Source organism: Schistocerca cancellata, chromosome 6 (genome assembly GCF_023864275.1).
Source record: "Schistocerca cancellata isolate TAMUIC-IGC-003103 chromosome 6, iqSchCanc2.1, whole genome shotgun sequence".
Taxonomy (NCBI): domain Eukaryota; kingdom Metazoa; phylum Arthropoda; class Insecta; order Orthoptera; family Acrididae; genus Schistocerca; species Schistocerca cancellata.
In genome coordinates, this window is record NC_064631.1 from 292,279,789 (window position 1) to 292,292,805 (window position 13,017).

The window sequence follows — 13,017 nt, forward strand, 5'->3', positions numbered from 1 at the left end:
ACGCTGGCGCTCCTGGTGCCGGTTGCCAGAGGTCGGCGTGCCAGCAGCCGTGTTGTAGTTCGTCCGCAGTAATGTTTACATAACACGCGGTGTACTAGCGACGCTCGGCGCGTGACTGTCTGGGCTGGAGGAGCGCCTGCGCCATTGGAACAAACTGTCTTTGTGCCTGAGTAGATGTGGCCGGTCAATGGCCAGATATTTGCTAGCAAGAATACACTGAGGCGACGGAAGTCATGGTATAGCGACGTGTACATATACAACGGAGGCAGTGTCGCGTACACAAGGTTTGAGAGGACAGTGCATTGGCGGAGCTCTTATTTGTACCCAGCTGATTCATGTGAAACGATAGGAATTAACAGACTTTGAACGCGAATTGTTAGCTGGAGCTAGACGCATGGGACATTCCATTTCGGAAATCGTTGGGGAATTGAATATTCCGAAATCCACAGCGCCAAGAGTGTGCCGGAAGTACCAGATTTCAAGCATTTCCTCCCATCAGACACCGCAGTGGCCGACTAAGAGCAGCGGCGTTTGCTTAGACTTGTCAGTGCTAACAAACCAACATCGCTTCGTGAAATAACTGAAGAAATTAATCTGTGAGGTACGACAAACTTATCTGTTAGGACAGCACGGCAAAATTTGGCCTTTTGGGCTATGGCAGCAGACAACCTACGCGAATGCTGTGTTACGAAACTCGCCCTTCCTGGGCTCGTGACCGTGTCGGTTGGAACCTAGACTACTGGAAAACAGTGGCCAGGTCAGATGAATCCCGATTTCATTTGGTAATATCTGAGCTTTGCGCAGACCCCACGAAGCCAAGGACTGAGGGCAACGTGCAAACTGGTTTGGCTTCATAATTGTGAGGGCTGTGTTTATATTGAATGGACTGAGTCATCTGATCCGGATGAACCGATCATTAATATAAACGGTTATGTACGACTGCTTGGAAACTATTTGCAGCCATTTGTGGACTTCATATTCCCAAACAACAGTTCCATGTACCGGGCTACAGTTGTTCGCAATTGGTTTGAAGAACATTCTGGACAGTTCGCGCGAATGATTTGGTCACCCAGATCGTCCGACACAAATCCCATCGAATATTAATTGGCCGGCCGAGGTGGCCGAGCGGTTCTAGGCGCTACATTCTGGAACCGCGAGACCGCTACGGTCGCAGGTTCGAATCCTGCCTCGGGCATGGCTGTGTGTGATGTCCTTAGGTTAGTTAGGTTTAAGTAGTTCTAAGTTCTAGGGGACTGATGACCTTAGAAGATAAGTCCCATAGTGCTCAGAGCCATTTGAATATGAATGGGACATAATCGAGAGGTGAATTCGCGCACATCATCCTGTACTGGAAACGCTTCCGCTATTATGGATGGCTATAGAGTACCGTGGTTCAGTATTTCTGCAGGGGACATCCAGCGACTTGTCGAGTTGCTGTTCTGCGTCGGGCAAAGGGAGGTCCGACACGATGTTGGGAGGTATCCCATGACTTTCGTTACCTCAGAGTAGACTTACGCATAACGTAACCTCTTTAGTACGAGGAAGCTTCAAAAAGATAAGCTTCACATTTTCATGGCAGGCGAAGTAACTTTCATTGAATGCCGCACTACATTTCAAAGTGACACAGATCCGCGACACTATTTTTCAACATAATCACCAAGCATCTGTAAACAACGGTCAGAACGTTCTACCAGTGGTGTTCAATTCCTCGACGATAGCAGTTCGCTTCTTGCCTACGGAGATATTCGGGAGTCAGTTTTTCCCCCAGAGTTTTTTTTTTTTTTTTCCAACTTGCCGAAAAGAGGGAAATGGGATGGTGCAAGATTTCGACTGTACTGCGGGTCACATAACCAATATCTGTGCAACATTGGCCTAATTGTTGGCACCGTTTCACTACGGCAGGACGCGACATAGTGTTTAGTCATATACCGTCAGAATTTCGCGGTCAGTTTGTGTGTGATTCACACGTTTCGCCCACAAGAATCGTACTGACCTCCGTATTTCAACTTAAGAGTGCGTTTCTAGTTGCCGTGCCATTTCACTCCCACACTGTGATGGCACCTGTTATTCGTAGTGTAGCAGAAATGTGTCTGGAGGAAACCCGGAAATGTTCTGTTGTCAATGAACCACACTTTTTGGTTAGTGGCGTTAGCGAGAGACTTCCTGAAGTTCTTACATGTATTATTGTATCAAGAAATTTTTCGTTTTACTTTAACTCTGTACAGTTATAACTATTGCTGGCCGTGCGGTCAATGTTACAGAAAGCCTAAGTAAATAAAATTAAAAAATATATATATTAAAAATTTGCGCGCAGTTCCAGATACCCGATGTGCCAGCTACGTAATCGCGCAGTACGGTTTTTCCATTTTCTTTTCCAAGCTACTGTACCTCTCGCATTCGCGCGGCACTAGACTTTTTAGACTTTTCCGATTCCTTGCGATGCGAGCTTTCCTTTGACTTGCGTGTTCTGTAATTCAGAACATATTTACCAGTTATACGATACCTTTCATTACTTTGTAATTTTCACTTTAATACCGATTTACTCCTGAATTTTTGTTGTCTGCCTTTGGGTCCCAGTAGTGTTCCGCAAGCTCATTACAATGACCCCCAGAAGCAATGTTCTAGCTAAAAGCATTTCCACGCTACGCCAATTTATAACTTTACGCAAAGGTAATTTGTAACAATCACATAGATGCGCCTTCATTGGTACGATGACTTCATCAATATTACGCGAGATACCTGTGCAAAAATGGTCTATCCGTAGTGGGCTCAACCACTGTTTACGCGTTATCCGAATTTTACGGACTATAAGACGCACTTTTTTTCTTCTGAAAATTGCCTCTAAACTTCAGATGCGTCTTAAACTCCAAATTAAAATAAAAACACCCAGTGTTCGATTTAAAATTCCCGCCAGTGTTAAAAATGGCCGTATATTCGAACCACGGGAAACCTAATTCTACTGTATATGCAAACATTGAATTGAACAGGCAGCAGCAGTGCACCGTTGCGACGAACATGAGTTGCGGGGATTCAGAAGCAGGGTAACACTGCCCCGCCACCACAAACCTAGAACCCTGTCAAGTCTATGACGCTACATTGCAGTGGACATTGCCTGTGAACTTGAATTGAAAGTGATTTGTGTTATCGGTAACAGTACAATAATTTTGTTAGTAGCTACTTTCGTAATGGAAAAAAATAAGATACTCGTATGACGCGGGTTGCCGGCCGGAGTGGCCGAGCGGTTCTAGGCGATTCAGTCTGGAACCGCGCGACCGCTACGGTCGCAGGTTCGAATCCTGTCTCGGGCATGGATGTCTGTGATGTCCTTAGGTTAGTTAGGTTTAAGTAGTTCCTAAGTTCTAGGGGACTGATGACCTCAGAAGTTAAGTCCCATAGTGCCTTTGAACCATTTTCAGGCGGGCTATAAATGGAAAGTAATAGCATATGAGCGGCATTTCGGCCCTCCACTAGCAGAAAAAAACCATTCGAGATTGGCGGGCTAGTAAAGAACTAAAAAAAAAAAAAATGAAGACTAAATGTGCGAACATGCAAATGGATGTCTGAATGCAAACTGACCAGAACTAGATGATGTATTGAAATGGATTCAAGGACACCATCAAAATGGCATCGGAATTAATACAAAAATTATTCAGATACGCGCTCGTAAGCTAGCGCTACAGCGGAACTCAACAGACTTCAATGGTGGCCGCGCGGGGTAGCCGTGTGGTCTCAGGCGCCTTGTCACGGTCCGCGCAGCTCCCCTCGTCGGAGGTTCGAGTCCTCCCTCGGGAATGGTTGTGTGTGTGTGTGTGTGTGTGTGTGTGTGTTGTCCTTAGCGTAAGTTACTTTAGGTAAGATTAAGTCGTTCATAAGCTTAGGGACCGAAGACCTCAGCAGTTTGGTCCCATGAGACCTAACCACAGATTTCAAATTTTTTTCAAGGGTGGAGTTGGTTGGTGCTACAGGTTTATGAAGCGCCCTGGACTTTGCATGAGGACCAAAACCAAAATATCTCAGAAAATACCAGAAGAGTATGAAGAGAAAATATCTTTCCATAGCTTTATTATTTAACACTGAAAGAAAACCAGTGTGGAACTAAACCGAATAATAAGGGTGGACGAAACTCCTCTGACATTTGATGTGCTGAGTAACAGAACTGTTGCCATGAAAAGTGGTAAAACAGTAACTGTGAAAACAAATGGCCAGAAAAAATGCACTACACCGTTGTGCTTTCACGTCGCCCTGATGGTGCTAAACTTAATCCAGTGATCAAGCGCAAAACAATGCCAGTACCTTCTGAAATACTGCGAGCTGTTGTTGTTCATGTACATAAGTGTTGGACGGACGAAGCTGTAAAGAAAACTATGGATTAACAGAATTTGGGAGAGAAGGAAAGGTGCTTCATTGAAGAAGAGTTCTCTTCTTGCGCTAGATCAGTTTAGTAGTCAATTGAAAAATTCTGCGAAGGTGAAATTGAGACAGGGAAATACAGAGCTTGCTGTTATTCTGGGTGGACTTACCTCACAGTTGTCAGTGGACAAAACAGTCGTGGTCTAGAGTGAGAGAAGGCATTATTGTTAAACCTTTCGACAAGTGCGGCATAAGTAACGCTCTCGATGGCAGTGAAGGCCGTCTTATGTATGAAGAGGACAACAGTAACGATGAAGAGGGGGGAGGGGGAGGAAGAAGAAAGTTCAGAACACGATTTTCAGGGATTTTAATGGTCAGTGGTTTTATAAACTAAGAATTTCTTTATTCTGACTTTGCAATCTAATAATAAAAATTGTCAATGTTATTTTTTTTTAATGCATAAAAATTAGAGTGCATCCTGTAGTCCGTAAAATGCTGTAGCGTCGTTGTTATTAGCGATTCAGATCTGACGGTATTCTGTCACGCAGGAAATTTCGACCGACGAAAGAATAAATGTTTTCACGCTAAAATAGAGTAGGGGAGATACAGAACATGGGAGAGGTGATATTGCAGGCTGGCCCAGCGAGTAAACAACTTGGCCTGCCAAGGGCGTCAACTATGCCGCGTTCTCCCGGCGGCTCGCTGTTGGCTGCGAAATCCCACGAGCCAGCGAGGCTTGCACAGTGTTACTGTAACCCGCACAAACTCCACTCGTTGACACGAGAATTTGGTGTAGTTGTTTTGTTCCTCAGCATCGTAGACCTCAGCTGTTCGCCCCTGGTAGCTGAGTGGTCAGCGCGACGGCATGTCATTCCTAACGGCCCGGGTTCGATTCCCGGCTGGGTCGGAGATTTTCTCCGCTCAGGGACTGGGTGTTGTGTTGTCATTATCATCATCATCGACACGCAAGTCGCCGAAGTGGCGTCAACTCGAAAGACTTGCACCAGGCGAACGGTCTACCCGACGGGAGGCTCTAGCCATACGGCCTCAGCTGCGTGGTTTTTCTAATGATCTTGCCACCACTAACAAAAGCTTCTCCTTCTGTTTCAGCGTCTGACGTGGTACTCGCCGGACGAGGACGTCAAGATGTGTATTGTCAAGGGCAAGGACGAGGTGAGTGACAACCAACAGTAGTGTAGTGTAGTGTAGTGCACAGCAATGCATGTGAAACGCTCTCCATGGTCTCCCGGTGCCCAGACGTCTGCCTTCTAGACAGCTGTCTCTCTCCCCCCGTCCCTTCGATGCCTTTTTAGGAAATAGCCATGTATATGTCTCCCCACCACTCTGTTGTCTGGAGACTTTAAAATTATTCTTACAAAGTGCTGAAAGATTCCATCGAGCGAGTGGGAAGTTCAGAACTGAGAAAGGATTTAGGCAAGTTGACTGTATGAAAAGGTGTGCCAGAGACTACTACCAGTCACAGAATTTGTTGATTACTTAAATCACTTAGTGAAGCAGCATGTTTCGAGGTATAAATTTCATCTTCAGGCAACAATGTCAGACAAAAACATTTAACAAAAGCACACATAGATATTAAACTTGCTCTGTACACTCTTGCTATGTGCTGTGTTGCCACCCTATGGATAAAGAGGACAACGTAATTTGAAGGAATATTCACTTCGTATGTCGGTCTGCTGTTCACATAAAAAATACATCCGTTTTGTATTAACAAAGTGAGTGATTATTTAAATATTTTTAATGAACAGCAGACCAACGTAAGAAGTGCATATTCCCCGACATTAGGTTATTCTTCTCTTTCTTCAGACTGACTACAGAACATGCCAAGACTGTACAGAACAGCTCTAGTACCTATGTGAACTTTTGTTAAATGTTTTTGTATTACCGTTGTAGCCTGAAGATGAGAATTTTACGTCGAAACTTGTTGATTCATTAAGTAATTTGAGTAGTCAACGAGTTTTGGGACTGGCAGCGGTCTCTGAAAAACCTTTCCATATTTTTGGAACAGTTACAGTTGGTTAGCAGTCAATATGGCTTTAAAAGGTGATTCTGTGTCACCAGATCTGTTTTATGCAGCCACGTAAGATGTCTTCGGTTCATCAAGTTAGGATGAAAAAGGAAGGCACATAAACAGATCTTTTCTGAAACACCTTAGACTTCCAGATGTCATTGGCTTATTCAGAATAATTTCAACAAACACTGGGGAAAATTAACAGAGCAAGTATGACTGTAGGCCTGGAGATTAATAGTGAATACGCCTTCTTTCCACCGCTGTATTTGATTGCGTCGCAACAGTAACAGTTCACTCGATGATTAAAAAATTTTATTTGTGTACTTGTTTCGGGCATAGCCCTCATCAGGATATCTACCAAAAAGATCATAATTGTCATCGAAGTGCAACCAGAAAGTATATTAAATTATATTTTTGGCACATGTTTTGATGATGGGCTGTGCCCGAAATGCGAAAAAAAGAAGATATACGAGCTTTGTTATTAGAGACAAAATAAGGCTGTGAAGAAAAGGCGTTGTCAGTATTTACGCAATAGTCGCAAGTCTTGTGCGCGACTTTGTCTAAACCAGTGAATGCGATACTCCACCAACACAATATTATTTGCTTTCAAGCTATCAGTTGTTATGGAAAACAATAGCTGATCTATGATTGACATACGTGATAAATGGCGTGAGCGAGCCCAACCAAAGCTCATCGGTTTCTTTTACCCCTCCGACGATCTGTGCAGATGAGCTGGTAGGGCAGACAGAACTTGTGGGCAGACAAGTGGAAGAGTAATTACAGTACTACCAAAACAATGGTTCAAATGGCTCTGAGCGCTATGGGACTTAACTTCTGTGGTCATCAGTCCCCTAGAACTTAGAACTACTTAAACCTAACTAACCTAAGGACATCACACACATCCATGCCCGAGGCAGGATTCGAACCTGCGACCGGAGCAGTCCCGCGGTTCCGGACTGCGCGCCTAGAACCACTAGACCACCGCGGCCGGCCCCAAAACAATGCACAGTCAGTAAGCCTGTAGCAAGGTAGTAAAACTAAACGATGAAATTACAGAAATATTTGACGAGTTTTTATACCTCAGACAATTCAAAAGTGGAAATGGAAAATGTTCTAAGCGCAGATTTTTTTTTTTCATAAAAGAAGTTCCCAGTGATGTTGTGTTCCCGGTACTTCGTTGAATGTCGCTAAACTTGATCCAGCTTCCAGACCATGGAGAAAGTGTTCCAAACATCCGTCAGTAGATGGCGCCAAGCTGTTTTTCTCTCTGGAATACCATAATTTGAAACATATGATGAACAGTTTTTGTTGACTTGTGTTCTACTAGTTAAAAACCTAATGTCGTAATTTTTTACTTGTATTATCCCAAATAAAACGTAGTGGCTCAATGTTAATGTCACTAGGAACAAAAAGTGCCTCCCCACTATTATGTCGGAACTGAAGTTTTTGAGACAGTGACTGTGTACAAAATACAATTAGGTTCTTGTAAAGAAGGAAACAGCAACCAGCGACTGTCAATAATGCTGTTTATTTACACAAATGGCGCCGCTACCGGTTTCGAACAGACAGCTTCATCTTCAGACGACTGTTGACGTTTATATTAATTTTGTTGTTGTTCACATTAGTTGCCGAAAAAAAAGGTAAACAGCTATTGTAGACAACAACAAATGTAATATAAACGTGAACAGTCGTCTGAATATCAACCTGTCTATCCGAAATCGGTAGCGGCGCCATTTGTGTAAACAAATATCATTACTTAGAGTGGGTGGTTGCTGTTTTCTTCTTTGCAAGAATCAACTTGTAAAAACTTTCTTTTTGCCACTTAGAACCAGTCAGTTTTCTGATGTGGCACTTCGAACATTCTTAATGAAGTATTTATTTTCAAACGTGTCTCGTTTTTAGCGGTGATGCGACGAGCAACGTAACTCTGTGGTATCAAAATACCTTCAATTTTTTTGGATGCAAATAAGTTACGTGCAAAAAGAGACATTATTTTTTGATTCTCCCTACAAATGAGACATTTGGCACTTAGAACGTTTGACATTTCCACTCATCATGTATAAGAGAGAGGGAGGGTGGGGGGGGGGGGGCAGGCTTATTCAGCAGCGGGTAGAATTGGCGCCTTATCTTCCCCTATTAAATTTTTCCGTGCGCAGTACTATTGTTTGCGTGGTTCTACCAGCGTGAAATTGCGTTTACACAGGTGGGCCGTGTCTTTTATGTTTACCTGCTTCCGCAGCAAGCGCTCAGAAGAGTGCCTTCCCTTTGTTCAGAGGCAAAAGCACACACGTTCAGCAAAACGGTTTGCGACGCCTATGTGTTTAGTGCACAGGTTTTGTAGAGGTTCTCTCTCTCTCTCTCTCTCTCTCTTTCTCTCTCTCTCTCTGCTTTGGAATCCGCAGAGACCGAAAAAAGAAGCACTTATTGAAAGTACCTGGAAACAATCGTACAGATACTGTGTACACCTTCTTCCCTTTGAAATTCCGCCTCACTTGATGTGTTTCAGCTTTGAAGCTAATACGTTTCAAGACAGGCGGGGAAGAAATTTTCGTATGTCGAGTCTAGGTGTTAATTCCTTACTCTGACGGAATATTTTTCAGTATAGGTTTTATCCAACGACCAGGTTGCTCTAGTCTGGTCGGCATATACAGCCCATCTACGTCATGCAGATGAACACTTGCTACTTCACAACAGGAAGGCAATTCCACAAGATCCCTGAACAGGCCAGGAGTTTGTTTTGTTTCCATCCCTCGGTGATACTGCTACTGGTACAAGACACAATTTTTTTCACTACTGTGCCGGAAATCGTTATGCGTAACTTGGGGAAACAGAAAGTGAAGATATAGTTAAATTTTTTATCGGCAGAATGCTGTTCCATAGATAGTTTCTGACCTATTAAATTTCTCGTCTTGGTGGTGTTTTCGCTGTGGTCTTCAGTACGATTACTAGTTTGATGCAGCTCTCCTCGCTAGTACATCCTGTGCTTATGCAACCTATATAACTGCTGCAGCCTGCGTCCATTTCAGCCTACTTCCATCAATCAAGCCTCGGTCCCCGTCTATAATTTTAATCCCCCACCCTTCCATTACCAAATTGACGATTCCATGATGCCTCAGTACGTGTCCTTAACACATTCCTTCTTTTAATCGAAATGTGCCATAAATTTATTTGTTCCCCTATTCGATTCAGTACGTGTCCATTAGCTAATCGATCTACCCACCTAACCTTCATCATTTTTCTGTAGCATCGCATTTCAAAAACTTCTGCTCTTTTATTGTCTGAACTGTTTATCGTCCGCGTCTCACTTCAGTACAAGTCTATGTTACTTCCAAATACCTTCTTAAAAGACTTCCTAACGCTGCAGTTTTTTTTTCTCTCTCTCTCGGTACACTTTTCTTGCTATTGGCAGTCTGCATTGCCCAAATAACGAAACTCACGTACTTCTTTTAGTGCCTTATTTCCTAATTAACTTTCTGTCAGTATCGCCTACATTAATTTGCCTACGTACTATTATCCTTGTTTTACTTCTGTAGATGTTCGTCTTATAATCTTTTTTCCAAGATTGTAGCCGTTCCATTCAGCTACTCTTCCAAGTCCTTTGCCGTCTCTGACAATATTACCGTGTTATCGACAAATCTTAGTGTCTTTATTTCTTCTTCCTGGACTTCAATTCCCTTTCCAAATTTCTCTTTCGCTTCGTTTATTGAGTGCTCAGTGTAAGATTGAATAACAATGGGGATGAGCTGCAAACCCATCTCACTCCATTCTCAACCACTGCTTCCCTTTGATGTCCGATTCTTATAATTGCTCTCGTAGTACGCCAACAAACAAAAATTTGCATTTTCTGATTTTGACTACTTCGCCTCGACACTGATATTCAGAATAAGCTTGTATCGCGGAGCGGCTCTGTTCAAACGGAATTCTGACGGAAGCAGTGCAGACGTCTGAGGTTTCCGGAAGTCACGTTAAGTAAAGTTTGAGATGGTGCCTTAAACAAGATGACAGGATAATCCCTTTGCAGCCAAAGTGAGCAGTTGGCTCCTCCACGACAGAGGATTAAATGTCAACTAAGTAACTCATTTCGGCGGCGCACAGCGCAGTCAAACTGTTTGATGAGTTTAGTGACTCGTAAGCTCCTATTAGCCTCAACAGTTAAACATTCTGGCTGAATTAAGGAAATAAATGTTGTTAATATTTGATTTTGTGAAGAAAGGTGATACAGTTTTTTAAAAGGTATGCCGTTCTTCAGACTATCAAGGATAAAGTTATTGGGTTCATTTTCTGTCCCTGAGTCTGTTATGAAAAAAAATATTCCATAGACTGCGTAAATAGACAAGGTACTCTAATCAGTTCTGCCCAGTAACTTGGCGCAGATCTATCAATGAGTGTAGTATTGAGGCACCGTATACGTACAGGATATGTTAAAAAAAGGAATGACTCATTCATAAGGAAGGACGGCTCGTCTGTAGTATTGGGGAAAACTGATGGTGGGTGGAATCTGTGACGAAACATTAGACTCCTTAATATCGTGATTACTTCTACTAGAATAAAAATAAATAAAAGTCTTTCAAATTGAAATAGAATTTGACCTAAACGTATTAAAAGTGGAAGAAACACGATATAGTTCTAATAAAATAAGATCTCTTGTATATAATCTTGGAATAATTAAAATCATAAAATTTTGTCTTTCGAGTGAATATTACATTATACTCATTCTGAATGAAATGTTTACTGTTATTCACCAAAACAGGTAAAGGAGGTCTCACAGTGTCTCTGAAATACGACGGTATGAGAGTTTGATTGGTAGTAGCCAGTTGTCTTAATGCAGGATGATATGACGCGCTTATTTCACTAGCACATTGCGTAAAACACACAACTCGACTTGCAGTTTGGATAGATATGCAAAATAACAGAGTAACACAAACACAGCAGTTACACATCTTTATTTAGAAACAGTTGAAAAAACAAAATGTCAAATGTTGTCACTGTAGATAAATATATAGGCCCCTGTGCATATTCTTATCCAAATCGCTCGAATATAGTTGTTGCCGAATAAGCCCTTACACAGTCTAAAATGTTCGTCAGTTTGACCTCACTTTTGAAGCAGGAGCTGTTCGTGTATGCTGTATTTTGACATATTGGGAATGGCTACAAATGGAAGCATTGAGTTACTTCCCCCTCACACTGAAAGAGAAGACATAAGCAAACGAACTTTTTTCTCTTCTGCATGGTCCTCTAATGACAGTTCATTCAAATAGCACAATGTGGGAACATGTTGTCTACATCGTTCGTGGAAGAACCGGAGAGGCTTGTTTTTTTTTTTTTTTTTTAATTTTATTGCACTCGCGCTTGTATGTTGTGCGTAGAGTATTTATTTTCCTCTTAACCTCGTAGTGTATAGCTGGGACAGATGAGACACCTCTACAGTTTTGCTAATTGTCAGTGTCATTTTGTTTTTATCTTTGATCGTAGTTTCCAAAGTTGTGGCAACTAATGATACAGTGAGATAAATTTTAATAAAACTCTCTCTCATTGAACATACGCGGCGAAACATCAAAATAAACAACGCTCGCCATCTTTTCAAATGTTCCGTCAGTCAAAATTTCTCTCAAACACGACAAACACGTTCTATATTTGACAGACACGGCAAACATCGCCATACACGGTCGATTATTTTACAAACATAGTGAAATTTGAAAAATTATAGCACACTTAAATGCTACAAGAATAGAAGCAATGTCAAGAAACTAAATAACAGCGGAAAAATGGTCCTGTCGGGGTACAAAAAAATGCGAATATTTTCCTGTTCGTTAAAAGACTCTGACTGAAAGTGGGCTACAAGCTGCCTCATTCTACCTCCCGCAGCACCTTCAATAATGTTCCCAAAAATTTCGGCATGTGAGCATATTCGCGCATCTTTAAACATGCAACTCAACTCAGACAAGCTTCCCTAACTGTAACTAACTCACTCACTTACACCAACAAGTCCATCGCTGTAAATCGCTCTTACACATCCATTCCCATTTGCCCATTCTCACTCACACATTCAGCCCACCTCACTGCCATTATCTCTCCGTATCTCTCTGTCATTCTGTATGTAGCCACAGTCCTCTTCGTTCTGTCCTACTATTACAATCTCCTCTCACTGTCACTGCTTCCATCTTCCTCTCTTTTACTGCTAGTATCTCACTCCTTTCTTCCTACTGCTGCTGCCTGTTCTCACTGTCATTCACTCCAGGTCCCTCTTCCTCGTTGAAGTGGTCACAGACTGTCTCTCTCGTTATCACTGGCTCTCGCCTTCTTCCACTTTGTCTTTATTCCCCACCCCCACCCCCTCCGGCACTGCCTCCTCTACTCTTTTCCTGGCACTATCAACTACGTTCCGCTGCCACTCTGTCCCTCTCCTTCTCTCACACTGCCATTGTCTCATTCATTATTTCTATACACCAACCACTGTCTAAATTACTTTCATGTCTCTTTGCTACTGCCACTGTTCTGTCTTTCCGCATGTTAAAGCGCGAATATGTTCGCATGCCAAAATTTTTGGGAAAGTTTTTAAATGTTCCGGGGAAGGGAGAATAAGGCAGCTAATACGCCACTTTTCAGTCAGAGTCCTAAATAAACAGGAACATATACGC

At 42.5% G+C, this 13,017-nt stretch overlaps 1 protein-coding gene across 5 annotated transcripts in view; it reads left to right on the forward strand.

Moving 5' to 3' along the window:
* LOC126190670 (semaphorin-1A) overlaps positions 1-13,017 on the forward strand; it is a 925,653-nt gene that overhangs the window by 787,699 nt on the left and 124,937 nt on the right. For all 5 annotated transcript variants that reach the window (XM_049931116.1, XM_049931118.1, XM_049931117.1 and 2 more), the window contains exon 5: positions 5,461-5,523. In XM_049931116.1, coding sequence (XP_049787073.1) covers positions 5,461-5,523 — 63 coding nt within the window. The remainder of the gene's footprint in view (positions 1-5,460; positions 5,524-13,017) is intronic.